We start from the raw sequence: 20,592 nt of genomic DNA, 5'->3' as shown, positions 1-20,592 counted from the left end.
GCATGAAGTATTGAGAGATAGGATGTGGTGACAGGAATCTGGAAGTTGGGGTGAGGGAGGGGTAGACAGGATCAAAATACATTGTGTATGTGTATGAAATTCTCAAAGACTAAAATGTAAAAAGTATTTTTCAGAAGAGCGTTACTTAAATAAATGTAGTAACAGCTTCATCTCTGAACAAAGCAAGAAGACTCGCAAGAATACAGAAAGGCCTGGCAGCCACCAAGGTAAGCTTGTGATTCGTGACACGGAAGAGGACCCGTGCAGAGAATGATCAGGTAGTCACCAACCACCGGGACTGACATGCATCACGCCTGTTGGAATTAGGATGCTTGCTAGTTCACAGTTGCTACACAGAGTCCAAAGACCCGAGGTGAACTTTTAGAAGTAAAAGCACCAAAGTGTGGCATGAACAGTGGACCAGATGTGCTTGACTGATGACTGGACTTTGAGAGACAGTAATAAACTTGAAGGTTGTGATAATTAATCCTGGCTATGAACTTGACTGGGTTTTTACAAAATATCTAGAAGATTAGGAAAACACACTTCTTGGTGTTGTCTTCTAAGATTAAATCATGAGGATAAACCCAAACAAATAGTTTAATCTACTGACAGATCCAAAATCATGAGACCACGGGAAGTGATGGATTCCTGGAGGGCAGGGCCTCATTTGATGACCATGGGTCAGGGACTGAGCACTCTCAAACCAGGAGCCACAAGAAGTCTTTATTTAAGTTTTTTTGTGTCACGGACTTTATTGTAGTGATGGATAACTGGCGAAACCTAGTGGCTTGGCATGAGAATCTATTTAAAATAAAGTACAACAAATTTTTCTAAATGAAGATAGCACCAGTAAGATACGGACAACTGTTAAGAATGAATATGTCCAATCTTCCTGAATTATTTTACAGGTCTAATCTTACTCAGTCCGATTTACAGGGAGCTTCTCTGATAATTTAGAGAACCAGTTTGTGAAAAGGCATGGCTCGTCAAGAGAATGTTGTGAAGGGGACAATGGAGTGATGGACCTAGCACGTGTTTAAACAGACTCAAAGAGGGCGGTGATGACAAGAGTGAAGACAACAGTGAAAACAGATCCCAGGACAAATGAGGACTTGAACCACCATCGCCATGACCAGGGAACAGTGTCCAGTATCCACCTGACTGTGGCACTACGTAGAACGAAGGGTAGGAATCAGAGTCTCTTTGCTCTGGCTTGGGGACCATTGGGCTTCACGGTGTCCATGACGGGGGTCGGGTGGGGAGGCAAGCGATTGCTTTACTATAACTTTCTCCTTGAGCCTCTATTAGTAGGTTAAAAAGTCTTCAGAATATCACAGTAAGCTTTTAAGACATTTCATATCAGCAGTTCATATCTAATTTGTCACTGAAGTCAGGTGCCGTACACAGAAGCAGTCCCCGTGGGTCGGAAAGGAAAAACACACTCCTGACATTATGTGCCAGGTTCTGACTCTATCTCATGTTAAGATTCACTTAAGAGCAAATGCATAAAGAAAACATATAACGTGTGGCTCCTTTGGTCTCCCTTTCTGACATTCAATCTTATAAGCTGCTTACTGGTGTAAAAGCTGAAAAAAAAAGAAGCGGAAAGAGCCTGGAGAAGCTCTTCTAGGGTCCCCTAGAAACGATGAGTGCTCTTGGAAAGAAGAGAAACTACCCCATTGAAAACAACATTGCTGCCCTACTTAGTTTTCATTGTCAACCTGTCACAGCCTAGAGTCACCTGAGAGGAATTGCTGAGATTGGCTCCCGCCCGGCATGTCTGGGATATGCTGTCTGGGTAAATAATTGGTGCAGAAGGGCCAGGCCCACTGTGGGCAGCACCATCCATAGGAAGTGGCACTGGGCTGTATTAGAAAGCTTGCCAAGCATGATCCACAGAGCGCCTAGCAAGCAGCAGCCATGGTCTCATCTTCACGTTTCTGCCCTAAATCCTCACAATGATGGATTGTGACCTGGAAGTATATAAACCAAATAAACTCTCTCCTCCCCCAAGTTGCTTTTGGTCATAGGATTTTTATCACAGCAACAGAAAGCAGACCAGGACAACCCTAGAACTCTGACATTCTTCCCAGCAGATTAACATTCTGAAGCAAGTCTAAGCAGAACTGACCCCCACACACTGATAGAGACCTCGGCCGCATTGGCCAGCGCTGGCTTCCATCCGTCCTGCCATGCCCACTTCATGTACCTCTGCTGAAAGTTGAAAAAAAAACTGACATCATCTTAAAAAATGGTTTTTCCATTTCTGGGAGAAAAAAAAAAAAAAAAAAAGCTCCCACCCTCTGGGCACAGAGCGAGTGTCTCTTGACACTTGGCTGGCCACTTGTTTTAGCTGCGTTGGGAAGGCAGCTCTGACACCAGTGTGACTGGCCACATTTTGTACCTGCTGCCAGGTGCAAGATGGCCTGCCACTGATGTGGCAAGCCTTGAGGGCAGGGGCAGAAGCAGGTTTGTTTTTTTTTCAGGAACTTTTGTCCAGAAATGATAAGATCAAAAGTTACTCCTCACTTATGGAATAGGAATTTGCTGGGTTTTCTACAGAGCAAGCCTGGGAATGTTTGATTAAACTGTGGGCATGAATTTGACTAAGACCAGAAAAGGAAAGCCCACTCTCTTATGATGCAGCATTCTTGGGCCATATTCTTTTGGAAACAGCCCTGAAGGACCCAGAGCTCTGGCCCCTAAGGGGTTGACCACAGAGAGATCATTCCAGCGCTAAAGAAAGACAGCAACTCGGAGTTAACGGTGACCACACAGTGTGCCAATTTCTCTGCAGGCGGAAACACATAGAAATGAGACTCTTAAAAGTCACTTCTGGATGAAATAGTCTTAAGAAGGAAAGATGGGTTTACAACCCAAAATCTGGTGATACATAGGAAGAGCGATGAAGCAGGTTGTGCCAAAAAAAATAGCCCCCGTGGGTCAGGAACAAAAGAACTTTCTCAGAACGAACAAAACGTACCACAGAACCACAGTGTACATTTCTTCCATAAAACAAAACAAAAATAAAAACGGACTGGGCACCAAGCACGCCACAGCGGGACCACATCAGGACCAAGCAACTTTACCTTGTTTGTATCTTCTTTATTTATTTCGCATGTGTATGTGTGGTGTGCATCTGCCTGTGGAAGCCAGAGGCTAACATTAGCCTCTGTCGTTCTCGTGCTTAGACACTGAAGCAAGGGTCTCTCGCTGAACCTTGCTGTTTCAGCTTGTCTCCCTGGCCACTTTGCTCCAGAGGTGCCCTGCGTCACCACCTCCTGTGTGCTAGGGCTGCAGCATGCGGACTACCATGCACCCCGCCATCGCCGTGAGTGCTGAGGGTCTGAACTCAGTTCATGTTTGTGCTGCAAGAACTCTACCCACTGAATTCTCCCCCCTCTCTCCCTCCCCAAGAGCTCACTGTGTAGCCCAGGCTAGCCTGAAATTTGCCATCCAACTGCTTCAGAATCCTACGTATTATGTACTCAGCTTTTCCTCCTTCTTTGTCAAGCTTCAGTGACTGTCACAATGAAGGTTGCTGATAAGACATGAGGTGAAGTCAGCGTCGCTGTGCTTGGATGTTTCTATTTCCTTCTCATCATGAAACGTTGTTGTTGTGATGATGATGATGATGTTAATGCACTAAAGGAGCAAGCAACGCAGCCAGGAATGGTGGCCCACACCTTTAGTCCCAGCATTCAGAGAGGCAGGGGCGGGCAGATCTCTGTGAGTTTCAGGCCAGCCTGATCTAGAAAGTGAGTCCAGGACAGCCAGGGCTACACAGAGAGACCCTATCTTGAAAAGAAAAAGTAGATGATGATGATGACAACGATGACGAAGAAGAAGTAGATGAGGAAGAAGAAGAAGAAGATGAGGAAGAAGTGTGTATATATGTACATACACACGTAGCCATGTCTATAAAGTCGTCATTTTTCTTTAGCACAATTAATTTTAAATCATTTATATATCTATGTATAAATTATATATTTATATATATTCCTAAATGTAGGCAAAGATTTTATGCAGGAATAATTCATTTCAGTGTTACTGATTAAAAAATCAGATGAGAGATTAAGGTTGGGGCTGGAAAAATAGCTCAATGGTTAAGAACACTTCCTGTTTTCTGCTTTCGCGCATAGGTTTGGTTCTCAGCACCCACAAGGGAGCTCACAAACAATTATAACTCCAGTTCCAAAGACTCTGATGCCCTCTTCTGGCTTCCATGGGCACTGCACATGTGGTCTATTTACATTAACACACAAAATAAAAATAAATAATAAATCCGTTTTGAAAGGTAAGGCAGTGGTTTAGTATACCAAAAGGCCCTCACCAAAATAGTATTTGCTGGGAGTAGCAGGATGGCATAATAAAAAAACTCGTTTATATGCAGCAATTGCTTATAAACTGAGGTGAGGAAAAAGATGCAGAAAATGGTTAAAAGATATATTTGTGTGTATGCATGTGTTTGTGTGTGTGCACATATATGTGCACATACACTTGCATATATGTTGCTGAGGAAGACGTGGGGCCTCTGCATGCTAAACAATAACTTTATAACTGAGCTGCATCACTGCCCCTGAAATAAGCCTTTTAAAGGACAAATCTTTAGGTTTAAAAAAAAGAAATTTCAATTATTTCTAGATTCTTTAGTTCACTTACAAGTTTTTTCAAACTGTCACAAATTGGCAATGTCAATACAAAGTGTCCTCTTGTGGTTCTTTGCATATTTTTATGGCATTTAATACAGATAGCACAAAAATGTGTTGTTTGATGGCTAAAGTCATAGAGTTGGTAGAATGAGCCTTTGCGTGGGTTTGGAGAGCCGAGACCTCTGCTAGCTTTCCCTCCTGGATGGGATGCTGTCTCAGGAAGTGGGAGGGCTCGGCTGAGTAGATCTTCCATCTTTCCAAAACTCACGGGACTTTAAACTTCAAGGTTCACACATTAATGGCCATGAAACATTCTCTACATGAAATAATCTAAACCCTGACTTTAAAAAATGAATTATGTGTATTTAATTTATCTACTTAGTGTGGAGGAGGCTAGGAGGGTGCACGTGACGGGGTGTATGTGTGTGTGTACATGTGTGTGTGTACTGTCTGTGTACATGCACACATGTGTGTACATGTGTGTGCGCACGCATGTGTATGTGTGCTATCTATGTACATGCACACATGTGTGTGTACGTGTGTGTGTGTGTGTGTACGTGCATGCATGCGCAGGTTTGATGAGGGCAGCTTATGGGAGCTGGTTCTCCTGCTACACTATGGACCTTGGGGATCAAACTCAGGCTGTCAGGCTTGCAACAAGCACCTTTACCTACTGAGATATCCCAGCTGCTCCTTATTTTTAAACATTAAAATGATTACATAAAAATGAGAATGTTAAAAAAGAAGAAGTAACCAGTACGCCCAACAGTTAGAGATTGGCTCCGTTAGAGAACGTGCAGAGCTGGGACCATCACTGTGTGCGCATGGATCACCAACTAGGAACAAGGTGGGCGTCACCAGGGAGTGCGCTGGGCCAGAGGCCAGCTAGGAGCACTGGAGACAGGTGACTTAGAAGGGTCAACACTCCTCTAAGGAAGACTGCCATGATCTGATTCCATTCAGGGGTTAGTCTTGTGAAAATGCAGGCCAAACATTGCCAGACATTCACATTAAAATATTTTTCAAATTTAAAGAAGTTATAAAAATCATAGTAAGATTTTTATATCTATGCCCGTTACCCATCTTCTCACAACGCTAATACTGGAGTCTGTCAGAATCCCTGACCGCCCAGTACTCACAGACACACACACAACCTTTTATAGAACCATGTACATCATGGCTCCTAAGTCCTCCATAATAGATTTCCTATGAATAGAAACCCGAAACTTCCCTATTTTGAACTGGGAAAACCATAAGCCATGAAGAAAGATAAGTAAGGGGGAAGTCCACAAGGAGGACCAGCACCCCCAAACAGAGCTCAGCATCCCAAAGAGGTTTAAAAGCACAGCACTGGCCATCTGTTGTGTCAGTAAAAATAGTACTTCCAATGTGTGCAATTGTGTGTATGAACTGGATCCAGGTACTAAGCCACAGACACACATGTATAAAGCATGCGCTGACACTAGCTGGGTGCAGATTCCAGCGAGGCTCAAGGTTTCCTTCCCATATGCAAATGAAGCATCTTCCAGCCTGTAGGGCAGGCGCCTCCCTTCCTTGCAGCTCACAGTTCCACATGGCGGGTGTGAACCAGGGCCAGGACCTGCTCCTGCATGGTGGCGCCTCCCTGTCAGATCACACTATTTGCTTTCTGCACACTTATATCCACCCAAAGTGATCTTGCTTCTTTATGTACTTGTTGGTTTAATGCATTTCTCCCCATCCCTGCCATGTCACAAGCATCTCAGGGTTTTGCCTGAGTTATTTCTTCCCAATTTCCCAGAGCCTAGGACAGAGCATCACATCATAGGTACTCACAAAATACTCATATGTAGGACCAATCTTAGTTCTAGCAACCACACTGTGTCTCTAGCCCGCCCCTCCACTCCATTTTCTAGCATGCAACAGGAAATGTGATCTAACCTTGCAGGAAGCCAGCAATACCGTATCCCACACTAAGAAAAAGAAATCTCAGTTGTAAAAGCCTACAGGACAATCTCATCCTTCGTATAACACACAGAACCAAAATCTTCAAATGTGGGACTCTAAAATATGTAATGACAATACTTGAAAGGAATGCCATTTCTTTCTTTCTTTCTTTTTTTTAAATTCTCTTAGCTGGACTGTCAGCTTTCAAAAGGAAGTGGCTGTTCTCCATCCATTGTGTTAAGTTGTTGGAGTTTTTGTCCTGGCAAGGAATGGGGCTGGGCATGCAGGTACCTGATTGTTTTCCATATGTCGAAGCCGTCCAGAGGCTTGGTCCCATTGGTGCTTCCCCCAGCCAGGTTCACCAGGGTTGGGAGCCAATCGGAGATGTGCATCAGTTCCTGGCTCTTCACGCCTTTCTGCTTCAGCAAGGGGCTTGTCACAAATCCTGTGCCACGGACGCCTCCTTCCCACAGGGTCCCTTTCCTTCCCCGGAGTGGCCAGTTGTTGCCTCCAGACCTAGTCTGCCCACCGTTGTCTGAAACACAGATAAGCCTTGGCATGAGTGGGTGACAGATATCAAAATGGAGTCACCTGCGTCAAGCCCTAACAGCAAGACTTAATGGGTGGAGGGAAACATATATGCCACATGATGAGAGCAAGCTCAAAGTAACACGATACAGGCCGATCAGCTTGTATTTACATATTTAGGAATATATACGTATGTTTACATATATGTATATCATAATGGAAAAGGAGGCTGTGGATTAGAAAGAGAGCAAGGAGGGGTATATGGAAGGGTTTTGGAGGGAGAGAAGGAAACAGGGATGGTGGGTGGTGGTGGTGATGTAATCATATTATACGCTCAAAAAAAAAATTTTTTTTTGATGGCTCAGGTAGCACACATCCTGATTCTCCTCTGCTGTCTACACTGCTGTAAACACGGGCGTTATAGCGCCATAGATAATGTCGGTGTCTCTCTTCTGAGCAGACACAGCTCTTTGGAATACTAGTTAATGCGTCTATCCATTCCACGTATTTGTGCGCAACGGAAAATGCTGGATGTATTGGTGGAGATCAGAGGTGGTGGGGACAAGGCAGCTGTGTCTGGAACCCGATCCTAGTCTGAAGGAGTGAGTCAGAGAGGAAAAGACTCTGGGCTGTAAAGCGAATCTGGCCACTGCTGCTACTGCAGGGCCCAAGTGCGTCTCCACATGCCATGCGGCAAGGGGCCAAGGCGGTGACGGGGAGTGTTTTTGTGATTAGCTCACTGCGCTGTTTCTGCCATTAGCAATGATAAGCTTTCCTAGCACCGGATGGCAACGTGGCTTCCTCTGTCAGTTTTTCAAGACTGCTCTAAGAGGAAAGAATTGCCAATTGACACACCTGTGATTTCCACCTGCTTCTTTAGCTATGAAGCCAACTGCAGATGTGCTGCAAGAGAGAAGTTCAGCGCCCCCTGTGGGTGGCACCTCTACATAGCAAGAATGGGTGTGCTCTTGCAGGCGTTTCCCATGTTGATCCAGATAAAGATTTTTACAAGTACTATGGAAATACCGTATTTCAACCATACTTCTAATTCTCCCTCCTAATTCTCTGCATGGCCAGAGTTGATTTTCTCTAGTTAATCATTCATTTTCAAGAGAGAGTTTGGTTTCATTTCCCAACTGACTTATGCTTCTAAATCAAAACAAGACTGCTCCGGCTTTGGAAACTATGAAACTTTTTTTTCCAGAGAAATGTTCTTTTTTTTTTTTTCCCAGCAACATTTTGGCAGACACAAAACCTAATTATAAAACCTTTGCTGTCTAGAAAAGAACTGTCAAAATAAAACAAATGCCGTCAGTTGTAGACTGTAAATCTCACTTTATTATACATTATCGAATAAAAATAACTGTCAGAAATCATAGAAAAGCATTAGTTAGCCAAAGATTGGAGGAAAACCATTTAAGTCGACGAAATTGACACCTCATCTGTATCCAGCTGATAAAAATTAAAATGGAAGTATGACAACACTAATTCCTAACACTATCATCTTGTGGCTTTGCTGTGTGAAGTTACCCTGAACCATCAGCCTGAATCTCTGCCTCTTGTTCTAAGGATGCTTTGGTCCAGGCTTCCCCCAAGACCTCCTGCTGCAGACCTGAAAAGCAAAGAATCCTTCCTCAACTTCTCACCACAGCCCAGGCTTCTCTCTACCCTTGTGGGTGTGATGGGTAGATGTCATTCTCCAACGGGGAAGCCTTTGCCCCAGAGATGTACTGCTGGTTGGTAGCTGATTCCTTTGGATTCATTTTCTATATTACTAAACGCAAAGTGGAGAATCAGCGTGTGTCTTAGCATCATCTAGAGGTCTAGGGAAATTCGATGCTCTCCTGCTAAAAGATTCTGAGAAAGTAACCATCAAACCGGCTCAAAAGGCTGCACATTCAAACCTGTCACCTGGATTGCACATGCATTCAACCTGGGCCACGGATAAATACATACAAACCGGCTCTCCAGTTCATCGCCTTTGGGGAGGCATATCCCTCACCTGGGCTCCTGGGGTAAGCAGGTTTCATCCAGTTGCCAGCCGACATGTGTTTGTAAAGCCCCAAACTCATCAGGCCACATCCACATTTCCAGTTGATTTCCCATTACAGGTCAGTTCAGACTTCAGCCCTACTGATAAAATCCTTTACCCACGTGCCTCAACCTGCTTCGCGGGCACCCATGCCTATGGGCACCTATACTTCAACACATACAATTAAGCTCTTCCACCGTTAGGATACGCCATGACCTCTCAGGCCAACGTCTTTGTATAAACTGGTCTCCTCAAATAAACACATCCTCCTTCACTTCTGCTGGAGTCTAAGGCCTAAGGTTAAACGTCAGATCTTTGGTGAGCCTGTTACTTAGTACCCCAAATCTCTCCCAGGCCATACGTGTATCTCCATCATTTCTGTGGTACTTTATCGGCTCTTTCTAGATTTTTCTTCCCTATACCTCTTCTTCTCGAGGGCGGGGGGGGGGGGGGCGGCAAAGAAGGAAGCCTTGTTGTTTGTAAGACCACACAGAGGACCAGATAACGGAAACAGAACAAGAAAATTAAGGAAAGGCCATCCACTCCAAATAGCAAGTGGAACCACTGTCTGGACACCACACAGCTCTCTGAGTCCCTGTCCAGCCATTGCCTGACCTTGATCTTAGAGAAAGACGGTGCTACTTTAATACATAGATGGCTAACAAGCAAAGCATGGGGCCCCAGTGAGGATATAAGCAGGTATCAAACCTACAACTCCAAGGATTGCTTGTCCCACCTGGTACCTGGTCAGCCATGCTGAGGTTTAAGGGGGCTGTTGAAGAGCACGTTGGAAAACACTGGCCTGGAAGAGGCTCTCCAGACGACCCCTTTAAAAAAAACACTTTCGAATTCCGCCATGTGCCAGGGCCACCCTAGCTCTAAACATAGCAGCCTATGTACGAGGCTCACGAATGCTTTTCATGGTGTAAGTGAGAAAGAGACAAGATCCTTTCTTCCTTTGTAAGCATTAACCTGGCCTGTGGAAGGGGATGAGATCAGACAGATGGAGAGATGGCTCGGTGGTGAACAGCACCTGCCACTTCTGCAGAGTACCCAGGTCGGTTCTGTGTCCATGCCAGGCAGATCACAACTACCAGCTAGGGATCTGCCAAACCAGAAGGGTGGTCACATGACCATTACAAAGTAGACAGCCAGACACATGGAGAAGACGGAGGAAAAGCCTTATTCAATTATATAGGTTCTTGACATCAAGGTCAAGGTCTTTTTTAGTTTAATACTAATTATCTATCTATCTTTTTTTTTTTTTTTTTTTCATAGTGCAGGGGGTGGAACTGAGAGTCTTTTATATGTGAGGCAAATGCTCTGTAACTGAGCTGTGCCCTCAGCCCACTAAATTACATTCTTCAGAAATCAGGAACTGAATGTTGGCTTAGGTCTGAGCAAAGATCCAGCTAGTTGTCTTATATGACTGTTGTCACCTATTTCCACCACCGGTACTGACACATCGCTAATGTCACTAAAACACATTCAAGGACAGGACTGTGGGATTCAGACACAATACTCAATCTCTGAGGCTGGGAAGTGAAGATAACAAAACCCATCTTGATGCGGTGTCTGGCACTGGAGCACTAACCAGACATTAGAGACGGTCTAAATTTAGGTGTTGGAGCTACATTCCAAGGGGCTGTGCTTAGAGCCCTGCTGGATTACAAGCTACACTGTGAGCAACTTCTTGGGAGCAGAGCACTGCAATGAATTATGATGGGTTTTTTTTATTAGGGAAAAGTCAGGATGACCTCTTTTCATTTCCATGGGTTTAAATAAAGTTCATCAGTTAACTGTGGTTTAGTCCTGACGGCCTGAGATTCAAATGAAGCATCAGAAACTGAGTATTTATCCAGATGTTCATCAGAGCAGCTGTAGGGGTTTTAAGGTGGTTTCTTTCCTCAAGGGACATAAGTGCTGTGATCCTAGGCTTCCAGCACACACTTCTCAGCCTTTTTCATTTTGATAGCAGTCAGCATGGGAGGATCCTGCTGAGCGGCTCCAGAGGGATTCTGGGAAGGTGGGCAATTTGGCAGCCATTCACCAAATAAGTGACTTGGCCACCAGAGAGCTGAGATAAAGGAAGATGGATGTGAAGAAAGGCCCAAACCAGAGCTGGTGGGATCCAGAAGGAAGAATGTAAGCACTGAAGTAATAAAGCAGCTTTCTCACATTGGCGGTAGGAATGTCACTGCTTGGAATAGAGAGAGGCCGCTGAGATTCTTATCTCCGAAATGCAGTAAGGACAAAAGAGACACGAAAGTCTGTTGAAAGACTGAAAACTTTTTTTTTTTTCTTTCTGAAAGTCATGATGTGACTGGGAAGCGGGAAAGGGGTTCTAATTTACAACACTCCAGCCGCAGATAACTTTTTCCGCAATTTAAAGCAAGGGCGCCCACGGATGTGGGAGCTCCTCCGATGGAGACGTGAGATAGCGCCAAAGGCGGCAAGCCACTTGCTCTTGGAAAGCATAATGCTGCTGTAGACCCTCTAAGAAACGGTACTTAAGGGTCACATGGGCTACGCTAAGCAAAAGTGCCAAGTGCGTGTTCTAGTCTTAAAAAAAAAAAAAAGAAAGCTGGGCGTGGGGCGTGGTGGCGCACGCCTTTAATCCCAGCACTCAGGAGGCAGAGGCAGGCGGATCACAGAGTTCGAGGCCAGCCTGGTCTACAAAGTGAGTCCAGGACAGCCAAGGCTAACACAGAGAAACCCTGTCTCAAAAGAAAAAAAAAAAGAAAGAAAGAAAAAGAAAAGAAAAACGGTAAAAATCTTTGTCTATTCATTTATACTTTGATCTCACAGTAAATACTCAATTTTAATCCCCCCCCCAAATTTCCAGGCAAACTACATTTTGGGGGCCCTGAAGAGTAGTAGCGTCTCCTGAGAAATCATTTAATTCCCCTGCCAGACCTAGAAGCCATTCTTGAAGATCAGGGAGTTCCCCGTAGACTGCCAGCTAGTTATCTGTTAGTAATATACCACATCAAGAAACAATAAACCAATGACCGCAGATGTACTTGACGGTTCGGCAAGCTTGGGACAGCAGAAGACACTGAAAAACGCTATTCACGGTCAGGAAAAGAGGCTTGTGGGTTCAAAATAATGGGTGTATTACCCCCACAGGGGAAGAGGAGAACAAAGGCTGAGGCCAGTGAGCCTCGGAGAGTGCTAAACCAGAGAGAGCTAGGCCATGCCATCCAGGCAAGCATCGGCTTTTTGTTTTTATGTTTCCAATAAGTTAAATGTGTCCAAATCTACAGAGCTGACGTCCATAGCAATGCTCAGTGTCAGCATTTTACTGATCTCTCTAGGGTTACTTAGAAAGGTCAGTGAACAGAATTGAGTGGCCGTTTCCGCAGAGCACTTCTCTGAAGCCTTGCCAGATGCTGAAGGATCTCACTGGTGGTTGGTGCTCAGTGTCAGGAGAGGCAGGCAAACACTGTAAGAACTGGCGAGCACTCTCCTCTGAAGAACAGAGGGAGGGAACGCTCAATGGTAGACACACAAAATAAGCCCAGACATCAAGCAGATTGACTGAAAATGTTAGATCCTGAGGACAAGAAAAAGATTTCCTTTAGATCTGCAGGTGACACTTGCTTCAAAGCCAAGAAGAGGAAACTCTGTGAGTCCCCAGAATACTAGACTTTCATGTGGCCAAAAGTAGCCCTCTGACCAGTGCGGTGGGAGTGAGGGTGAGCCTTGGCGACACCGGAAATCCCAAGCAACTTCAGGAGCCACTGTAGCGAAGGTGACTGGAAAGGACAGGGTGAGAAGCAGCCTGGTCTCTGTGCCCAGCGAGAGGAGAGTGGGTAAACAAGGCAGGAGGCAAAGGCGTGTGAACAGCCACAAAACCAGGACGAAACCGAGACCAAACAACCTGCCTAAGCAAAACAAATATCTCTGAGCAGTCACAACAGGCTCATGCTGTCCAGCCTATCAGAGATGAGCACAGGGCCTAAAACTGTCTCACTCTCAATTCTACTGAGATGGGTGGTGTCCGGTCTCTGAACAGGCTAGAATCTGCATCAGGAAGCGGGAGACTGTCTCCACAGAAGAATGGAAGAAGACAGAGCTGAGTGTTGGAGATAAGCCATGCACTGTGCCTGTTTTCCCAACACCAAGGAGAATACTATACGAAACATATGAGAGCAAAACGTTAGAACGAGCAGCCTCCATCATTTAGATGGTGAGACGCTCAGGGCACGGTGAAGGAGAGTTACTTTTATGCCACCATAAAAGACAATACAGATTTCATGCTACAAGACAGACGAGCCTTGGAAACATTACACTAAGCAAAAGTGAGACACCCAAGTGACCAAATACTGTATGGTTTTCTTTAAATGACATGTCCCAAACAGGAAAATCTGTACAGAAAAAGTAGGTGGTGGTTGCAGGATTGGGAGGGGCAGGAATGGGAGCAATTGCTGACGGGTACAGGGTTTCTGTTAGAGCTGATAAAAATGTCCAGGAATTAGATGATGACAGTGAACGCACAACTTTGTGTTTATACTAAACACTAATAAACTGCACTCTTTTTAATTTATGACATGTGCTTTATACTTCAATAAGCAATATTGTATGATGTCCTAGTTTGGTTTTGATTGCTGTGATAAAACACAGACTGAGAGGCTGGAGGGATGGCCCTGTGGTCAGGAGCGTGCTTGCTGATCTTCCTGAGGACCTGGGGTAGCCTCAGCATCAACATGGTGGCTCACATCTCTCTGTGACTACAGTTCCTGGGGGATCCAATGTCTGTTCTGGCCTCTACAGGTACTGTGTGTGTGTGTGTGTGTGTGTGTGTGTGTGTGTTACACATACATACATGCAGGCAAACACTTATACAAATCAACTAAAAACAACACTAACAAAAAACAACTTGGGGAAAAGGTTATTTGGCATATACTTCCAGGCCACAATGCATCACTGAGGGAAATCAGGACAGGAACTCAAGGCAGGAACCTGGAGGCAGGAACTGAAACAGAGCCATGAAGGAGAGCTGCTTGCTGGCATGCTCCCCCTATAGCTTGCTCAGCCAGCTTCTTATACAGCCCAGGATCACCTGGCCAAGGTTGGCCTCCCAAGGGCCTGGGCCTTCCCACGCCAATTGTTAATCAAGAAAACGCCATACAGACCTTCATAGAGGCCATCATGATGGGGTCATTTTCTCAGCTAAGGCTCCCTCTTTCCAAACGACCCTAGCTTATGTCAACTTGACACAGGACTAGCCAGCACATACAATAAAATATAAAGGAAAGACAGATGAAAGGCTTAAAAGTAAAATGAGCCCCACGAAACTCTTAGAGGAAAAACATGAAATAATTTGTGCATTGCGATAGGTCAAAGGTCTCTTAAAGCCAAGTTCTCATCACACTACACTTATATATAAAAACTGCTATGACTCATAGTAGTGTGAGAGGAAGCGCCGTGAGTGATTCTATAGCTTTGAAAGGGGAGAGTGCAGTTTTGGACAGCTGCCGGGGACCATAGCTGTGGAGCAGCCATCCTGGATGTGCTGGCCTTGGGATGGGAGGTTGCTTCCAGAAGAAACTTCACAAGCAGCTAAGCTCTTCCTATTGTCACAGGAGTGCACACAGCCTGCTTCGTGGAAACCAGCTGTGCTCACCACTCTCCCTCATCTGGGTCAGAACACATCAGGGATGGATCCTGATGCATGAATGGGCTCCTCCAGACAGGCATTCCAAACACCATCCTACCCATCAAGGGCCTGAGCTTTCAACACCCGGCAGATTGCTCACGCGTGCACTTACCAGGCCATCACGTTGACTTGGCCTCTTATAAATAAAACAGGCATGTACATGCATGTGCACAAACTAGCAGATATGTTCTGGAGCTGGAGAGCTGCTCTTAATTTTACCGTCCCTTACATTGATAACCCCATTTCTCAGTGATGTCTTTTGGGGCAAGCTGATCCCACAAAACATCCATGAGGCACGAGAAACAGGCACGAGAAACACAAAACTCAGTCACAGAAAGCTCTCTGTACATAGCTAGAGAGACAGCCTCACTGGTTATTCCATTTTGGGCTTCCTGAAAGTTTAAATATGAATCAAGTGGGAAATGACTTCAAAATAGATCAAGGATTACACATGTCTTTCCTGGACTTCCCACTGCCATGAAAATACGTCAACCTCCCTCAGACATGAAATGGTGTGCCAGCAGTTGCTTTGGTTGTTTGTTTGTTTTAAAATTACAGATGATAAAAATCCAATTGTTCTAATTGCATTTCCATGAATTTTGACAACCACACAACCACCACCACCCTGGAGAAATGAAGCACCCCATGGGGACTGCACTGTATGACGCCTCTGTGCTCAAGTTGTACATCCAACCCCAGGCCCTGGCACTACCGATGTCCTTTCCACCTTTAAAGTTTTGCTTTTGGGGCCGGGCGTGGTGGTTCACGCCTTTAATTCCAGCACTTGGGAGGCAGAGGCAGGTGGATTGCTGTGAGTTCAAGGCTAGCCTGGTCTACAAAATGAGTCCAGGACAGCCAAGGCTACACAGAGAAACCCTGTCTCGAAAACCAAAACAAAGAAACAAACAAAAGTTTTGCTTTTGTCAGAATGTTTCATCTTAAAAAAAAAAAAAAAATCATGCAGTATAATTTTAGCCTGGCTTCTTTTCCTCAGCATAATGTGTTGGCCATCCCTCCATGCTAATGTGTGTGGTAAGCCTTCTTTATACACTAAGGGAAGGCCCACACCTGTTCACCCATACACTCATTACACAAATTTTCTTGTGCTTTTTATCAGTTATCAATAGAGTTGGGCTGAGCTCATAGCTCAGTGGTAGAACCTTTGCCTGGTATGTGTGAGGCCCTGCTTCCAGAAAACAATACAAACATAAAGTATACATTATAAATTAAAAAAAAAAAACTTTTGAGACAAAGTTTCATGTATCTCAGTTTGGCCTGGAGTATGAAGTCAAGGATGACCTTGAACTTCCGAACTTCCTCCTCTGTCTAAGTTCCAATACTGCAGGTGTGCACCCCCATGGCTGTTTGATGTGGTGCTGGGGATCAAATCCAGAGTTTGGCAGTGCAGGTCCAAATGAGTCACACTTCAGCCCCAGGGCTAACATTTTCACAAAATACAATTGCTGCCTTTAAGACATTTTATTTCATTAGTCTTCTGTTTTCTTGTAATTTGTTATGTGGCTGTTTCTCTGACATCCGTTAATTTATACATGGACCTTTCACTAAATTGGCAATATTTTCTGCATCCATATTTCTTTACTCTGAGAAAGCTAATGACATGCGGATCCCTTTAGCCCCTACCTTTAAAGACGTACAATTCCCACGGACCCATCTTGAAGTTTGCTGATTCTTTCCACTATCATCTTTGCTTGGGCCACTACAATATATTCTGAATTTCAGTTGCACAGTTTCCAGTTAGAAAGATTTCACTTGTTGACTGAATCTGCTCATTTGTTTTGCTGTAGTTCCCATTGCCCATTCACGTCAAAACTGTTGCCAGGCTGGGCGTGGTGGCGCACGTCTGTAATCCCAGCACTTGGCAGGCAGAGGCAGGCAGATCTCTGTGAGTTTGAGGCCAGCCTGGTCTACAAAGTGAGTCCAGGACAGCCAGAGCTACACATAGAAACCCTGTCTCGGAAAAAAAAAACAAAAACAAAAAAACAAAAACAACAACACAATGGCAACAACAAATTGTTGCTGTCATCTTGTGGACAAGGGCTGTGATAACCCGTTGGCCTTACAGAAGAGGCTTCAGCCTGACTTGGAGAGGCCTCTCCCTACAGTGAGCTGTGGTGACTGCAGAGCTTCAGGGATGCTCAGGATGCAGAGAATAAGTGATGGATACGGGCTCTAATCGCATCACTTCTACCACCCCCTCCAAGGCTCTGGGAATGTTGTGAAAAGGAGGCAGGAAGTGTGTATGGACCAGAGGATGGGAAGAAGGCTATGCAATGCCATCCCTAGACTAGACACAACTACTGCAACCGTTAACACATCAACTGCAGTCACTGTGTTAGGCCTGCACAAGACCAGCGCTATCAACACCCAGTCAGGGAAGAGGGAGGGGCTCCCAGGGCTGAACTACTGGCTATCAGTAGAGGCCGAGGTAGGAGGAACTAGCACTGTCTTTAGTTACAGCCCTTTTGCTGAACACAGAGCCTGTAACACAGAGCACAAAGCACAGAACATAGAACATGGAACACAGAACACAGAGAACAGAACATAGAACACAGAACATAGGACATGGAGCACAGAACATAGAACACAGAGAATAGAACACAGAACAAAGAACACAGAGCACAGAATATAGAACATAGAATAGAGCACAGAACATAGAACATGGAGCACAGAGCACAGAACATACAGAACACAGAGCACAGAGAACAGAACATAGAACACAGAACACAGAGCACAGAGCACAGAACAAAGAACACATAGCACAGAATATAGAACATAGAATAGAGCACAGAACATAGAACATAGAGCATGGAGCACAGAGCATAAAGCACAGAGCACAGAACATACAGAACACAGAGTACAGAGCACAGAACATACAGAACACAGAGCACAGAACACAGAGCACAGAGCACAGAACATACAGAACACAGAGCACAGAACATACAGAACACAGAACACAGAGCACAGAGCAGAGCAGACAGGAGAAATGAGATTCCCCATGCTTTCCAGAACATGACTCGTTTCCTCATGATTTCTACAAGAGTGTGCTGCCAATGGCCGCGGCTGTCTCATGGGCCAGAGCTGAGACACAGAGGGGGAGAAAACAAACGCACAGAACTCACCCCATCACGGGAACTAGTAAAACCCAGAGTTCACTCCTCACTGTCTGCCCTATGAGGTCTCTAGTCCTCTGCTTCCTGCATCACCCAGTCAGTTCCAGTTGCCGCAGCGAGAAGGACAAGGCTGGACCAGCTCGCGCCATGTTGGCGAGCCTAGGGATGCTGCGGCTCAGCTCGGTGTGAGCTAGAACAGGGCAAGGGGCACAGTGGGCGTCTGCCTGCATCTGAATGAAGGCAAAAGCACGAGCCACACCGTGTAAGGTAAGAAATAAAGAGGAGACAGTGGTGGGAAAGGCCCCACTAAAGGCTTTCTGGGCCGCACGGCTGTGAGCGAGGCGGCAGCAGAAGCCATAGGTTCCCTGTATGGTTCCTGCTCTCCAGGAACACAGCTGTGAGGAGAAGCCTGGCGCAGCAGAAATGCTTGGCTGCACAGGGTCAAAAGCCAGGAAGGCTACATGGGAGGAGGAGGAGAGATGCGAGCCGTTGCACCTTCAGGGAGACAAAGCCGTTTTCCACCGCAGCCAAGAGACCTTGACAGGGTAATTATTTTTCTCCGGTTGCTTCTGTCATTTTTTAAAAATTTCGCAGTGCGATTATTTTCCGAAAAGGAAACTGAGAAGCAGCACCTAAGGGACTCCAGGCTCCTGCCTCCTCCTCGTTGCACATGGTAGAAAGGGTTTCCAGGCCTTTGGTGGGGAGGAGGGACCCAGCTATGGAGAGGTGAGTCATGGTGTCTTCACTGGCCTTGAGTTAGCAGAGACGAGCCCTCGTAACTCAGCGGGCTGCTGGCACTGCTAGCATGCTTTAGCAGAGTCCACGCATTTGGAAGTTCATTTCTCATATTATATCTGGGCTTACTCCTACGAATCATGACATCTTCATCCCAGGAGAGCAACTATTATGTTAGGGGAAAAAAAAAAACAACCAACCAACCAACCAAATGCATTTGGAAGGTCTTCGTGGAGAGCCCCTGCTAGAAGCCGGGCCCGCAGGGGTGAGACCACGGCTAAGCAGTTGCGCAGATGGCCTGCAGCAGCAGAGGAGGCCAAGGCCACTGTGAGTTTTCGCTTGCAGCTGTGTGGAAACTCAAAGCTATGGGTTTCTAGCTTTTAATTCAGGCGTGGAAGCAAATGTTTTCCAACGCTGAGCACACAGGGAGATTAAAGAACCCAGGCCAGGTTTGAGCCCACAGTGGAGTGGCCTTGCATTGCAATCCTAAGCAACAGTTCTAAAATGAGGGACAAGGTCTCCACAGACACGAATATAAAGTGTGGTTCCTGGCATATAAACCAACCTGACAGATGCGATGTGTTTTTTTCTCGTAATAGATATTTTGGCTTCTGCCTAGTAAGGCTTTGTGCTAGGGTCCTGATTTTTTTCTTTTCTGCTGTTCTGATCCAAAATTTATGCTTGCCCAGCCATTCTGGGTCATGTATGAATGGCAGGACTGGCGAGTGCATCACACTTGTGTCATTTCAGAGTTTTGTCTGGAACTCTCCTTTCTGCTGGAAAAAGCTCTAGTGTCCCCCGACTCCCACCCCAACCCCCCACTTACCCCCTCCCTTTGGCCTGCTGCTGGGACTGTATTCTGTCACTTATCGAACATAAAATAAACAGAGCAATCTGGAGCTAATTTGGGTGGTTTACCATATCAGCAGACAGCTGGGAAAGATTTTTAAGAGAAGGCTGAGCAGGAACAATAGCGCTGTGAAGTGGGGGCAGCTCAGAGAGCACAGGAAGGCGGCTTCAGACAGCCTGGCAGACAGCTGTCAGCCACTCCAATAACAATCCCCAAAGCCAATGAAAACGGGCAGGCTCGGTGCAGGCAGCTCGGCCGGAACACCAACAATGAAAACACGGGATTACAGGGCCTTCTGACTTAATGGCTAGGAGTGTCAGGGCCACCTGTCTCTTGGGAGTCCTTCACCAGGGCTCCTGGCCAATGAGGCCTGAAGAGGAATTGCAGATGAGACCTTTTCATTTCTCTACAATGCTGGCCAAGTTTTGTTTTTTTTTTTTTGGATGCATGCAAATGTACTGGCTTTATCCTGACTTATGAATTCAGCAAGGCCCACAGCAGCACATCTGTTTTTGACATCAATTTCTTCTGCTCTGCAGGATGGTTGAGTTCTTAACTCTTTGGGGGCCTCTGGCTAGACCTTAAATTTCCTGGTGCAACTTGACAGAGGTGAGAGGGCTTGGGGGAGTTGAAGAGAGCTGCGTGAGAAAGAACTTGTGAATGCTTTATATTAAACCAAGCCAAAAGACAAAGGAAGAAAGAAAAGGAAGGACAGAAGGAAGAAACCACCTCAGATCAAGCTCTTGACAAAGATCCAACCAGTTAGAGGCACTCTGCTACCTAAGGGCAGCAGACGGGCTGTGCAATGTCATAGAGTCAGAAGTATGGAGACTTGGCTCTCTGTCAACTCCTACCACAACACAAAGGCTTCTGGGTCAGTTTCTTTACCTCAGACCAGGTGACATTATCCCCCTTTTCATCATTTAATCCCTGACATATGCTCATACCTTCTCCTTCCAGAATATCTCCCTCTGACAAGAGTAACTTTTGGGTTTATTGTGGGGAAAAACCCCATTTGTTTCCAAGTGACTTTAAAAAGATAAGCTATACCCGCTGTCCTACAGCAGACAGAG

General features: G+C 45.6%; 1 protein-coding gene and 1 long non-coding RNA gene across 2 annotated transcripts in view; one reads left to right on the top strand and one right to left on the bottom strand.

Annotated features, from left to right (window-relative positions):
- The window catches only part of Arsb (arylsulfatase B), a 139,338-nt gene that overhangs the window by 62,124 nt on the left and 56,622 nt on the right, over positions 1 to 20,592 (bottom strand). Inside the window, exon 5 of the mRNA XM_051172240.1 lies at positions 6,873 to 7,116. Coding sequence (XP_051028197.1) covers positions 6,873 to 7,116 — 244 coding nt within the window. The remainder of the gene's footprint in view (positions 1 to 6,872; positions 7,117 to 20,592) is intronic.
- Positions 18,399 to 20,592, top strand: part of LOC127212164 (uncharacterized) — a 6,258-nt gene continuing 4,064 nt past the window's right edge. Inside the window, exons 1-2 of the long non-coding RNA XR_007833529.1 lie at positions 18,399 to 18,479; positions 20,059 to 20,128. This is a non-coding gene — a long non-coding RNA (uncharacterized LOC127212164). The remainder of the gene's footprint in view (positions 18,480 to 20,058; positions 20,129 to 20,592) is intronic.

Source organism: Acomys russatus, chromosome 30 (assembly GCF_903995435.1).
Source record: "Acomys russatus chromosome 30, mAcoRus1.1, whole genome shotgun sequence".
NCBI lineage: Eukaryota > Metazoa > Chordata > Mammalia > Rodentia > Muridae > Acomys > Acomys russatus.
Note: the sequence above shows the minus strand (reverse complement) of the source record. Positions and strands in the feature narration are given on the sequence as shown.